At 41.5% G+C, this 13,555-nt stretch overlaps 1 protein-coding gene across 1 annotated transcript; it reads left to right on the top strand.

The window, feature by feature from the left end:
• The first annotated feature begins 3,902 nt into the window (after window positions 1-3,902).
• On the top strand, window positions 3,903-13,304 carry SLC25A17 (solute carrier family 25 (mitochondrial carrier; peroxisomal membrane protein, 34kDa), member 17). Its single transcript, XM_008947593.1, has 8 exons — window positions 3,903-3,957; window positions 4,721-4,787; window positions 6,936-7,087; window positions 8,335-8,451; window positions 9,116-9,261; window positions 10,252-10,347; window positions 12,604-12,686; window positions 13,100-13,304. Exons 1-8 carry the CDS (start codon window positions 3,903-3,905, stop codon window positions 13,245-13,247), a joined length of 864 nt encoding a protein of 287 aa, XP_008945841.1. The 3' UTR covers window positions 13,248-13,304.
• The last annotated feature ends 251 nt before the right edge of the window (window positions 13,305-13,555 follow it).

Raw genomic sequence — 13,555 nt, 5'->3', positions numbered from 1 at the left:
TGGGCCCCCTCAAGCTTTTGTAGGACCGAGGGGGCGGCCTCAGGGGGTGCGGGCGGCGCTGGGGCCCCTGCGCGGTGGTGCCCAAGCTCTGGGCGCTCACAAGAGGAGGGCTTGGGGTGAGGGGTCCCCGCCGCCGAGTCTCTGCTCCGGTCCCCATCCGGTGCGAGCACGCCCGCAAAGCCCTCGTTTTGCTGCTTGTCTGTAGTTTTGGGTGTGGGATTTGCTAAACCTTCGAGGTTTGTCGTGCTGGGCAGCTGGAGCTTGCTCTGAGCCCGAGAGAAGCTGCAGATGTCCGCCCTTCATCTGGGCATCAAGCTCCCTATGAAAACTTAAGCCTCCCAGAAGTTAAGGTCGAGGGACAACCCTTCAGCTATGTAATATAAAAGTTTTACTAACTGTTTGCATTCTGCTGTTTTCTTGTAAATACTTCAAAGTTGTGAAGGGTGAAGCAGTGCATAGGTATTAATCAAAGCATAAAGCAAGCACAGTGCAGCTAGAGGAGGTTTGTGTAGGTTTTGAATGAATTTTTTCATGTGACAACTGTGAATTAAAAGGTACCATTCAGTTTCTGTAGATTTTGAATGAGCAAATGCTCTAAATAGCAAATCAGTCTTGTACTTCCAACAGATTAAGACTTTTAGCATGTTAGACCAAGCACACTGATGGATTTCAAGCAAGTTGATGCAACTGTACTCTTGAGTTACTCCAGACTGGCAAGAACACCTAAATGTGTGTTTTAGCAATTGCTCTTTTGTTAAAACTTCCTGTTCTGAGTCCTTCAAAGAACTTGCAGTGTCTTCTATAGGATGAAAGTCAATAAATGTTATTGAGCAATAAAGGCTGATTCTAAAAAGAAGAAAAGACTGAAGGGTGTTTTGTATCTGAGTGGTGATGTTGCTATGAAGGAGGATAGAACTTCTTGGAGCTATTGGATTTCTGTTCCCTTGTGACTTCCACTTACTGTCACTAATATTCATATACTATTTAAAACCCTGGAGCAAAAATTTTCTTCCTGAACAGAAGTGTCTTTCTAATTATTATCTTTATTTTTTTACTGCCTTATGCTGGAAGCATTTTTTAAAACCTGTATTTTTTTTGTTACATTAGGGATGTACTCATTGATTTAGAGACTTCTGTTGGCTGCTGTAGTACATAAATTTTGGCAAGATCTGTCACTTGGGTGCTAAGTGTTCTGGTATTGTCTCACTATCTTTAAAATTTATTGTAAAGCACACTGATGTGCAGATATGATACTAGAATTTTTTGGAAAAAAAAAAACAACTGGTGAGGCAATGAGTCAGAAAAACACATCAGATCATAAGGTGATAATTTTTGCTTCTTTATAATATGGTGAGAGTTCATCTGTCTTCTAGGCTAGCCAGTCAGACCTGAGAGGAGTGGTTTTGTGAACACAAAAAAATAATATCAGTGGTTGATTTCCTGTGAAATTCAACTGAATTACAGAAGTATTCTTTAACTCTCCATAGAGGTGAATAATAAATAATTTAAAAAATCAAACTACTCAACTTTAGGCTGTGGTCCTACCCACCTCTTCTTGGCAGCAGTCACATCAGGCCACCTGTTGTGGCCACTTAGTGCCACTTCTTGGCTACTGTGAGGTTGTTGGTGATGCTGGAACTGATCTGAGCAAAGAAGTGTCCCCGTGGCAAAAGTTTTTCAGGCAGATGAGTCACCTTGTCAGTGCCATCGTGTGGGTGACCAGAAAGTTATGCTACCAGCATGGGGAAGGCAGGGGTGCTGATGCAGCTGACCAAGAGCTGGGATACCAGTTTGTACCTGTCCTAGTGATTATCCAGCAGCAGCATGACTTGACTTGGTGAATACCAAGACTCAGCTCCCACAGGGAGGTGGTGGGAAGGCTGGAGGAGAACCTCACCCTCTCAGCAGCGTGGGGTTGTAACCTTTCAGCATGATCCTGCAATCAGCAGTGTCAGTTCTTTTCCTGCTGGTCTCAAGGAATCTGAGCCCATCTCAAGGAGTTTTGTTGTTAGGGAGAGAGCTGGTCCTGCTCAGCCCTCTCCTCTGCCTTACTCCTAGCCATGAAATCCTGTCTCCTCCACATGGTGCAGTCTCCTTGCTGTGTAGTTCGGTTCTTCCATTTATAAACCCAGGAGAAAAGTAGCTGTTTTTCTGAGTATTTTCCCCTCAGTTTAGCAAAAGGAGGGAGAGGGTGCAAATTATCTTTTATTGGCAGTAATCAGCTGAGTTATCTCATGCCATTCTGTGGAGCTGTAGCTTCATCTGTGTTTTGAGGAGGTTTAGACTGGCTGTGAGGAAGCATATGGACAAACATTGGAGCAGACTTCCCAGAGATGGTTGATGTCCCAAGCCTGTCAATGTTTAAGAGGCATTTGAACAATGTCCTTAATAATAGGCTTTAACTTTTGGTCAGCCCAGAAGCAATCTAGTTGGACCAGATGATCATTGTGGGTCCCTTCCAAGTGAAATATTCTATCCCTTTGTACCCTGTGCCCACCCATTTATCCTGTGTGCCATTACCCAAACTGTTCCCTTATTTCTATTTTCTCATCTTGAGTGCAAGTGTGTGTGTGTTGCTGTCTGGTGCCTTGCACTGAGAGCAGGATTCAGGATTAATGTCACTTCAGGAGGATGGGAGGTGGATAAATTGAGGAGGGGAAGGCTGGAACTTTCAGTGTCTGTGCAGTCCTGGGGCTGCTTTGTGCATGGGTGAGTGTAACTGTGTTTTGAGGCTGGCTTCAGAGTTGCTGTAATGCAGCTGTCATTACGAGATACATTTGGGCTTTTTCTGGCACTTCATGGTGTGCTGGCACTAGCATTCTAACTGAAATGTATTTTTTCTCAGTTTTTAGTCAGATGGGTACATCTGTGTACACAGCAGGTACTGAGAATGAGCAGACACAGGAGAAGCCTGTGGGAGAGGAGAACCAACCCTTTTGGCTAGAGGCCAGAACAAATGAGTTAAAATAACTGAGTACTTGTGGCCAAGTGTTTCCTTTCATCAGCTACCTGGTGTTATGAAAAGTGGAGAAATTTGGCCAAGAGTTATCTGAGTGAGGACACACTACCTGAAAAATAATCTTCTGCTGGTGATTGTGGAGCTGGGTCCCAGCAGCCTGCCTGGGAGCTGTGAGTGCTTCCAGAGGCAAAGCTCACTCAAATGGATGGCACAACACAGCTCTAGAAAAGGTCAGGTTGGACTGTGCAGTGTGCTTGTGTGACTTGGGGTGTCCCAGACCTTCCCAGCAGTTACACAGTTTGTATGGCTGCTGTGATGCCACAGTTTTAGAGGCTTTAGTGGCTCACACAGGAGGTGAAGAGTGTGTGGGAGTCACAAGAAGTGAATCTGGTGGCATCTAGGTTGTGATTTCATTCATTGTATGTAATTCATGCCACAGGGTGAGTCTTTGTAGGCAGATCTTTATTGCTGAAATTGGAATTTAGTACAATGCCAGATTGTCCTGAAAAACATATACTATGAGTTTTTTAATGAGCAAAAGTTTCTGTGGGTTTTTTTAAGTCAAAATGATGCTATTGTAACATAGTCCCTTTTTTTTAGCTAGAGATTGAGTACTGAGGTGAGTGGGAAGTAGAAAAGTGCAGCACATTTGTCTCCCAACTCCCACTTCATCAGCTCTCAGACCTAAAAACTTTCTCTTTGGGCAAGAAGCTTCTAATGGTTTAATTTTAGCTTAATCTGATAGAAGAGAAAAATAAAAATGTGTTTAATCATGGGGCCAAGACCCACTTCAAACAGAGCTTGTGATGTGTGGAGTTTATCCCCTTTTTAAACTGAGCAGGCTGGTTTCTGGGTGAGAAGTGGAGGGTGACAAAGTCTGGCAGGCATCTGTACGAGCAGCTGATACCCTGTATAGCTAGTTTATTTTGTTTTTCAGGGCAGTATGACTGCAATGACTGTATTTTTTCCTTTGGATACAGCTAGGCTTAGACTTCAGGGTAAGTGTCAAACTCTGGTTTCTTTGTACAATGGCATTTCTGTTCATCTGGGCTTGGGCACTTGGAAGGGTGGTTGTAGGGGGACCTTTCTTGCATGAAAAAGAATTTTACCTGTGTAACACTGGCACCATTTAATCACTAACAGCATTTTCTAGCTGAAGGTAGTCCTCCCTCTTGAAAGGATTAGGTAATTTTTTAATTAGCTGAAAAAAGCTGTGTGATGTGTGGCCAGACGTGGCTTTTAAATGGTTATCTAAGCCCAAAAGCAAAAACAAAGCCATGAGATTCCACAGGATTACATCTGTGTGTTGTTGCTTTTGGCTGCTGAAAACACTTGAAAACCCAGAGGCAGTGTCATGAAGAGCTAGTCTAGAATTATTCCTGAGAATGGTTTCAAGGGAAAAGACAGGGATGGAACTGGGAGTAGGAACATCCAACATTTGAGCAGTCAGGCCCAATTCTAGTCTCTTACCCAAGAGGAACCTACCTGCAGATCATGTCACAGCTCTCAGGTTAGGGATTGATAACTACAGATGCAGAAGAACCTGCCAGAGGGGGGAAGAATAAAAAAGGAAGTGGCCTTACCTAGCAAATAAAAGCAAGGAGGTGATTTCTGGAAGTGCTGCAGGAATAGGGAACATCTGTCCTTTATTAGGAGGAAGAAATGTGATTTTCTGGGGTATGTTCAGAGTGGGAAGGATAAGGACTTGAAAATGAGTGCTAAAAATCAGAATAATCTCCAAGTTTGATTTCTGTTTTGCAGTCGATGAGAAGCGGAAGTCTAAGACAACCCCAGCAGTCCTCCTGGAAATAATCAAAGAAGAAGGCCTGTGAGTAGATATTCATTTTCTGCTTGTCTTCATGTAGACAAGCTTTGAAACTAATGTGGGTTTGCTTTTAAAGTGGAGTAGTTAGCCTGGATCTGCGTGGACAGATATTTACTCCAAATTAAAATGCCTCCGTATAAGGGTGAGATGAGTTTCCTAATCTTGTGTGTTCATCTTTAGATAATTTGGATTAATTTTCCTGAGCACCTTATGCAATCGATCTGCCAAGTGCTGTAACTGTGCCTGCATCAGTGAGGTAGCTGTGCCTCCTCAGACATGCAGGGTTGTGCACAGACATGGACCTGATCAACCAGCTTGGTCTGCCTGGATTCTTGGGTGTGTCCATTTCTCATAGCTCAGATGGAACTCTTGGGCAGCTGAACCACAGGAGAACTGAGATGTGTGTCCCATTTGGAAGTTTTTCTCCTCCCAAGCATGTGGAAGGAAAGAAGTGACTCTTTATGCTGGTGAGGTTCAAGATCTGCCTAAAAGCAGTTAACTTTCAGCAGTGCTCTGCTTTAGTATTTGTTACACAGCCTGAGCTGAGCTGGCTGGGGAAAAGAGTTGTATGTGTGCCCTTGTAACAAGTACTTTCCTCAGTGAATCCCTGGAATTCTTAGGTATAGCAGAGCTTCCAGGATGCTGGAGTTGACAAAAGAATAGGAGAAGTGTTCACTGGTCTACACTGGATTTTTCTCCAGGTTGCAGTCTGGAACTTTGGCTTTCTTTGTGCACAGAAGTGTTTGTATGTGAATTATGGATGTGAGCACTGACTGTAACAAAGTCATTAGAGTAAACTCATGGGTTTTGTCTTTGCTTCATGCTTTGTAGTGCAAGATGGTTCATTGTAAAATCATCAGAAGTTGTTCCTAAGCAAAACCAAGCTAACCCTTTCAGAGGACATGGTCCCCAGGGGGCATGTTTCTCCCTTTCTTTTCCAGCCCAGAAGAGACAAGTGGTGCAAAAATTGTTTTAGTTCTTCTGATGACTAACTGTATGGTCACTTAATTTGTAAACTCTATGGTTAGCTAAGCCTGTAACTTCAGAAACAGTCTTAATAATTCCATGTGTTCCCAGCTACATGGGAAGCACCTGATGCATCCAAGATGAAAAACTAGCATATAGATTTTAAGAACAGTCAGATGCTGTGTTTACCAGCTGTTCATCTTCTACAGCCTCCTTCTTGGGGGTCCTTATATTCTCTGTATTCCAAATATTTTAATGCATACTCAAGATCCTTCATGATGACTGTTGGTTGTTGAGGAGAATTTTTTTGGTGCTTTTATCATGATACCAGTTCTCCACCTGTCCTGTGCAGCTTCAGTGAAGGTGTGTATCATTATCTTTTCTTGGAGGTGTTGTGGAACATGCTGGGGATGCAGGGGTGTTGTTGAGGTGTCCCTGCTTTACAGGCTCATCAGGTCTGTCAGAGAAGGGAGCTTTGTCAGGCAGCTCTTGTGAAATAATTTCTTAAATCAAGATAGGTGACAACACAAACAATGACAATTACAACACCTGAAAAATAAGATAGCTGTAATTCATAAGGGGGGGTTCAGTTTCTCATCTGTGACTGATCTAGTTAAATTTAGGTTGGTAATGTCTTTTTCTCACTTATCTGGCTCGTCTGCTCTGGACTTTACTGCAGGGCATTTATTGGAAATTCCTTCTACCTGAATATCTCATGCCCCAAGTTGCATCCTCAGGAAAACTCTCCTTGGTGGAGTGTGTTCATTTCAGTAACTATTGTTTAATTTTTAAATTTTATGTGAGAATCCAGACATATATTTTTTTATTCTTCTTCCTTACCCTATTTTTTTTTAATTTGTAGTTCACTGCTGGCTGTTGGTGGAGAGCAGATATGGTGGTAGTACTCCCTTTTTGGAGTGGATGAGCCTCAAGCTTGTCACTGTAAATATTTTGTGTCTTTATAGCTCCTTTTCAAATAAATTATTCCTGATTATGATAATCTGTAAGTGCTTAGTTTCTTTTTATGGTGCAGTTAGCAGTTCAGTGTGGTTTGTTACCTCATCTAGTTAGTGTTGTGTGTGGTACCCAGTGCTGAATCTCTGGGACCCTCCACCAACATGTGGAATCAAGCAGCTCACACAAACACTTTGCTGATCCTCACCATGACTTTTTCCTCTCCATTAGGTTGGCACCCTATCGAGGATGGTTCCCTGTTATCTCCAGCCTTTGCTGCTCCAATTTTGTTTATTTTTATACATTTAATAGTCTTAAAGCTCTCTGGGTCAAAGGTCAGCATTCAACCACTGGGAAAGACTTGGTTCTTGGGGTCGTTGCAGGTAATACTTAAAACTCTGGATTTCATAAAAAAAATGTATTTTTAGCATATCCTATCTGATGTTTTTCTTCATGAAATCCACTGGAGACCATGCAGAGTGCTTCCACCTCCCAGTGTGTGCAGACCTGCTTCCCTGTCCAGCTCTGATTGCTCTCCTGTGTCTTCCCCACCTCAGGAGGAGAGGCAGAAACTGGTGCTGTGGTGAATTCTGGCACAAAGCAGGGTGCTGTTCAGTCCAGCATTTCATCTGCCTGCTGTGTTGTTTACTGTGCTATCTAAACATGATCATTGAAGTGTCAAAGACAAGTGGCAGGGAGAGGTGGTAATTTATTTCCAGAGGAAAAGATGCATGTCAATTCTGAAATATTTTCAGTTATGCTGAATAAGAGGTTTTAATGTAAGGATTTTGCAAGTAGTATTCTGCAGGAACACTGAAACAAGCTGATTTTAAAAAAACTACCAAAAAAGACCTGTGATTTTTAATTTTTTTTAAAATAAATTGGGGGGGAGGGTGTATGGGAAGGCTTATTGTTTACATTTTACTAGTTTCTTCAATAGAGGCACAATGAATTCTTTTCCAGTCTGGAAAATAAGGTTTTAGGACTTTTTCTTTCAGTGTGGGTGAAAAATTACAAGTACACTGTGCTCTGAGCTTGTTGCTCCTTAATGTAATCACGTTGACGTGGGTTAAGGGAGATTAATGTGGCTTGCCTTTCCTAGTGCTTCATTTTGCTCTAAACTTCTTTTGAGAGCTGACTGTAGTCCTTAGGAGGGATACTGAAATATAGTTATGTTTTATATTGAACACTGTTAAAGGAATTGTATTTTGCAAAACCTTTGTTGCAGCCTTATGTCTGCCCCTCTGTTTCTTTCCCCCCATCCTAATTTAGGATTCTCAACTCCCAAGCTTTCCTGTTGATTTCTCTTGATAAAATAATCCTTCTAACTGTATAATTCTGTGTTTCTTTCTGAAAGTAGGCAGGCAGCAAGTCATCATGGAGAGAAGTAGGGCATGAGAAAGTGGAGCGTTTGTGCCCCAGTGTGGTGTAGTATGCAGCAAAGTTACAAGTTCACTTAAGAATCCTTCAGTGTGTTCCTACTCGGTGTGTTTTGGGGTGGTTTTTTGGTGTTTTACTTTGGGTTTTTGTTTTTTTTTTTTTTTTTTTTTTTTGAGGGTGAGGGTTTTGAAATATTCTGAAATATTCTCCTGTTTCTTGCTGATTCTCTTTGTGCTGTGTTTTGTGTTAGGTGTAGTCAATGTACTCTTGACCACTCCTCTTTGGGTAGTGAACACACGGCTGAAGCTGCAGGGAGCAAAATTTAGAAATGAAGACATTGTACCCACCAATTACAAAGGCATCATAGGTAAGCACCTGTTGTTGTCTTCAAAGAGAAGGTAATTAAATGCAATACAAGGACTCTGAAGTTTGAAGCCTTAATCATGTAACTGATTTCACCCTGGAATCTCTGTTTCCCTATCACTTTGCAATCACTGAGTTCTACAAGAACCTGGACTTGGCCAATTTTGATGACAATTAAAGAGTTTGTGGTGTGCAGACCTGTAACTAAAGTACCTTTTGCAAAGAGAAATACTGGAGTGGTGGTGAGCCTGGTGAGGTGGGAGCCTGTTGTTAGACAGACAGTCTGCAAGTTAAACTTTACCCACCTTGATCTCTTAATAACCCACGTGTTCAGGCTGTCTTCCTTTTAAAAATAAATATTGTTGTTTGGAAGAAGGTTTAGAAGACCTTGATGTTGATGCTGAGTACTAAAAAGAGAAGGTGATAAGCTTTGTTGACACTAATGGTGATGGGAGCAAGAACCTCCTTCATCACCATTTTTCCATGAACTTCCAGATTAGAGTGGAAGAGAAGTTGCATAAAAGACTGCAGTGGATTTTTATACACTTAGAATAGTTGTCTTCAAGTGTAACTTTACTGTTGTTAGAATTTTATAGTCAGAATTTTACTGTCAGAATTTTATAGTCCAAATCCTAGTGGTTTGTTTTTTTCCTCACCTATCTTCTCAGATGCCTTTCACCAGATAATCCGAGATGAAGGAGTCTTAGCTCTGTGGAATGGTACTTTCCCTTCCTTGCTGCTGGTCTTCAATCCTGCCATACAGTTCATGTTTTATGAAGGCTTCAAACGGAAGCTTTTGAAGAAGCAGCTGCAAGTGAGTATCTTCTGAGGCCAGGAGATGGGCATACTCTGTTGTAAGGCAGGTTCTTTGACATGTGGTACCTGAGCAAACTTGGAAATGTAGGTTTGGGTTTGATTCTTGTTTATTTTTAGTGTTTTGTTGGTTTTTTTTTTGAGTTGGTACATCTTCTAAAAAGGATCCTTTGTTGTGAAGTGAGACATGAATCTTTCATATCCCTAGGGAAGATATTCTGATGACTTCCTGTACAGATAAAACCATCTCTTGGCCACATTTGTTTTTAGATTTGTTCACTGGTCTGGATTTAAAGTAGAGATTTCAATTCTAATACATCTGGTTTTTAAGTATGTACATACAGACTGTTTTGAAGTCACCTCTTAACCCTTTCTACAGTAAATCAACTATATTGAGCCTCTGAAGTATCACAGATTTTTCTAGACCCTGTCATCTTACACCTTTTTTCCTGAAGCCTTCAATTCTTTTTCAATATTTTTTTCTAAAAATGGACACTAGAGCTGACCATAGCATTGCAGCCATCCCTCCCTGATTCTCTAAATAGAGGTAGAATCACTTTTCTGTCCCTGCTTTTTATATATATATATATAAAAAATATCTCTGCATTATTCTTCTCTTGGCTATATTTCTTTCTTGCTTCTTTTAAATTAGTTCTACCTCTCTATAATCAGCTTAGGCTCCAACAGTGTATTGGGTGCATCATGGAATGTGGTGGGCTTTGGAGGTGAGGATGGGCTTCCAGGAGATGCTCCTAACTAAGAGGGGATGAGATTCTTTATTAAATCCTGTGTCATCAAGACTAAAATCCTGCCTGACAGTATAGTGATTATATCTTGGGATTATAGAGTGATGTTCAAAGAGTCTTTCACTACCAGCTTTTCACAAGAGCCATGTGACTCAGTTTGTTGAGTCCCATTGCAGATTTTACACGGGAGTGACTGGCTGCTTTAACACTCTCTGGATGTAATATGTTCTCTCTCTGTTGCACAGCTCACCTCTCTGGATGCTTTTGTCATTGGTGCAGTAGCCAAAGCAGTTGCCACCACCCTCACCTACCCCCTGCAGACAGTCCAGTCAATTCTACGGGTGAGTAAGGTTTTCATTTCAGGGCAGCTGCCTCTGGGTAATGAAGCCTCCTTCATAGGCTTGGTTTTCTTGGTGTGAGTGAAGCCATGGCTTTGGGAGCTGCTTCTGCACAGTGCAGGTCTCTGATAACAATGCCTCAAGTGGGAAGTTAAAATGAAATCCTCCAAACCCAGTGTGTTTCCAGGTGACCTAGGGTGATCCAAAAAAAACCAAAGCTCTATGAATAGGTTTTGTTTGATTCAGTATGTACCAGTATGGGTGTAGGATGGAAACAGGGAGGGGGAAAGACTTGGCCATATGCAAGCAAGGGTATTGTACTTCAATTTCTGTGCTTTTTAATCCATTTCTGTAAGTTCTTTCTTGATGATTTTTGTAACAGTTAAATATTAATGTTTCCACATGAAATGTAATGCCTGTTTCCTAAATAAGGAGGAGCCCTAAATTGTGTGTATGGTAAAGCCATTATATATGTCCCAAGATGTATACAAACTTGGAGAATTATTTGAGTTACTGAACGTTTCTCTTCCATGCTGAGGATATCACTTTCCAGACTTGCCTAATAGGGAGTTTTTCTTGTTAATTGTTCATCTGGAAAAAGTGATTTTCATGCAAGTTTTGTAGTTATGTTAGGTTTTCTTTTGCCTACTTAGAGCAGAATGAATATATTTTGATTTTTGGTAGGCAGTAAACAGTTTGGGTGGTGTTTCTAACCAATAGGACCTGAATATATTTACTGGGTGATTGCTGTTACCCTGAAAAGACACTAGATAAAACTTTTGCCTGCACAGCTTTCTGCTTCACCTCTGTCTGGGTGCATCAGCCACGTCGTGGTTTTGTCAGCAGTCATCTCTTCTAAATTTTCATAACTTTCGATGATCAGCTGAGCTCGTGCCTTCTTTTGATATCTTCTGTTTTTAACATCCTGGACACCTCTCAGGAGTTAAACTGTTAACACAGGCTCCTATTCCTGAAGTGACAGTTCTGGAAAACCTTGAAGCATATACAGCTTTGTTTGGATAAGTTGCAACATCAGTGTGGTTTTAATTTGTGATGTGTTTTCTGCTGGTTTGAAGGAGAACTGAAAGGAAAGTTGGAGTGCTCTGTTTTAGCCTTAGCATTGCCCAGCAGTGCAGTTTCCAAACTTATTGTTTGAAAGCTATTTTCATATATTATATATAATATTTATTTTATTTATCTTTTTAGTCAAGTGTCTATGCCTTTGCTTTCAACTTTTTGGCTAAGGGCTTTTCCTGCTTCCATATAATGAACAGTCACCCTGTGTAAGTAACTGGTAGTTGTGAGCAGCTTCCAGCCTTGCCATTTGGCATGTCCTACCTCCTTTTCAGTCATTAAAAATACATGGCACTGGTGTTACTCATTATACAGTTAAACTGTTCTTTAGCCTATGTGTTGTTAAACAGTAGATAAATTAAATTTATCTGGAGAAACAGCAAAACTGATAATGTTCTTAGTGACTGTGGGTGAAAAAGTTCTCTTTAAAACTCAGCCTCTCTTCTCTAGTGCAGAGACTGCTAGTCCCTTTGGGAAACCTTCTGTAATCTGTGAAATACTGAAGTCCTAAGGAGAAATGAACATTTTTTTTTCCTCCCTTGATGAACCTTTGTTTGCAGTACAAAAATAGTCCAATGGCACAGAGAAGGGGAGAGAGAAGCACCTAGTCCTGGTGTGCTCTGATGGAAGCCTATGAGTAATGTGAGCAGGGACTGGCATTGTAACTTGGAACCTAGTTAGCATTGTTTTTTTGGGGTGTGTCTGAGTCTGTGACAATATCAAATGAGTTAGTTACTGATGAGATCGTGGGTTGTGAGGACGTATTTGCCTAATAAAGGGAGTTTTCCACTAGTGTTTTGTTGCTGCTGTTTCCATCTGTTACCACAGAAGCATAATACAGGCTTCAAAAGCTATTGGGCTGTGTTGTCCCAAATACAAGTGTGGCAACTCTTGTACATGAATAATTCACAGTTACAGATTGCTGGCAGTGCTGCTGGCCTGTATCAGGTGAGAGATCAGTGAGTGCTGGAAAAAGAGTGGCTGAAATTGCTGCTTTAACTCTGAGACGTCAGATGACAGTGGCTGCTATCATGGCTGCTGAAACAGCTTGGGGATAAGCAGCAGCAAGGAGAAGAAGAGAATTACTGCTTAAGGAAGTGGTGGATCCAAGATGTCAAGAAGTTGGGTTCTCTGCCTAGCACCGTGGGGGAATATTGCCACAAAATGCTCTTCCTTCTGTTTCAGTTTGGGCGCCACAGGCTGAACCCGGAGAACCGAACGCTGGGCAGCCTCAGGAACGTCCTTTACCTGCTCCAGCAGAGAGTCAGGTGAGCTGCCCTTGCAGCTTTTTTCCCCCTAACATGCTATATAAGACTTGAGTGTTACTAATATGTTGAAAACTTGCCATTTGGATCAACCTGGTTCTTGTAATACATGGCAGAATAAGTACACAAACCCCAATTCTCCTCAGCACCTGTACAGTGCATGGCATCAAGGGTGTCTGTGGATACCCATTCATTCACCTCTCAACCTGAAGCAAGTTTCTTGCACAAAAGGCTTAACTTTCTGCAGAATTTTCTTTAAAAATGCTATTAAACAGCTGGCAGTCAAGAGATCAAGAATGAATTTAAGATTCCTACAGTAGTCACTAATTTGTGTTACTAGTTCTTCATACTGTACTGATTTATTTATAGAGGGCTAATCACACTTGATTTCATGTTGGTTTTTTTCCTTTTCTTAGGCGTTTTGGATTAATGGGACTCTACAAAGGCCTTGAAGCAAAGCTCCTGCAGACAGTGCTTACTGCAGCTCTCATGTTCCTAGTGTATGAGAAGCTGACTGCTGCAACCTTCACAGTCATGGGGTTAAAGCGTTCACGCAGGCAGTGAAGGAGGAACCTATGCCAAAGATTATGGGCTCTAGAAAACACGTTCCATTTTGGAGACCAGGCTGGGTAACAAAGGGTCCTCACTTTCTCTGCTTCTTTTGCTTTTTAGCCACCTCCATCTCCATTATTTGGAGAAATTTGGAATACACTCTGTAGGACCTGTTGCCATGAATTCAGGGATAGCCCATTCCGTACTCATCTGTGGACTCACTGTGTTAAGAAACAAAGAAGAGATCTTACTGAAGCACTTGACATGAAATTTTAACTAGTATGTGATTTGGTTGGCATTCTTCACAAGAATGAGTATCT

Source organism: Merops nubicus, unplaced genomic scaffold (genome assembly GCF_000691845.1).
Source record: "Merops nubicus isolate BGI_N331 unplaced genomic scaffold, ASM69184v1 scaffold5949, whole genome shotgun sequence".
Taxonomy (NCBI): Eukaryota; Metazoa; Chordata; class Aves; order Coraciiformes; family Meropidae; genus Merops; species Merops nubicus.
This window is presented reverse-complemented; position numbering and strand designations above follow the sequence as displayed.

Excerpts from the sequence above, each read along its gene's own strand:
- SLC25A17 (XM_008947593.1), top strand. The coding sequence starts at position 3,903 with ATGACTGCAATGACTGTATTTTTTCCTTTGGATACAGCTAGGCTTAGA. Across the intron at positions 7,088-8,334 it reads GGTTCTTGGGGTCGTTGCAG|GTGTAGTCAATGTACTCTTG; the intron begins GTAATACTTAAA and ends GTTTTGTGTTAG. Across the intron at positions 8,452-9,115 it reads CAATTACAAAGGCATCATAG|ATGCCTTTCACCAGATAATC; the intron begins GTAAGCACCTGT and ends CTATCTTCTCAG.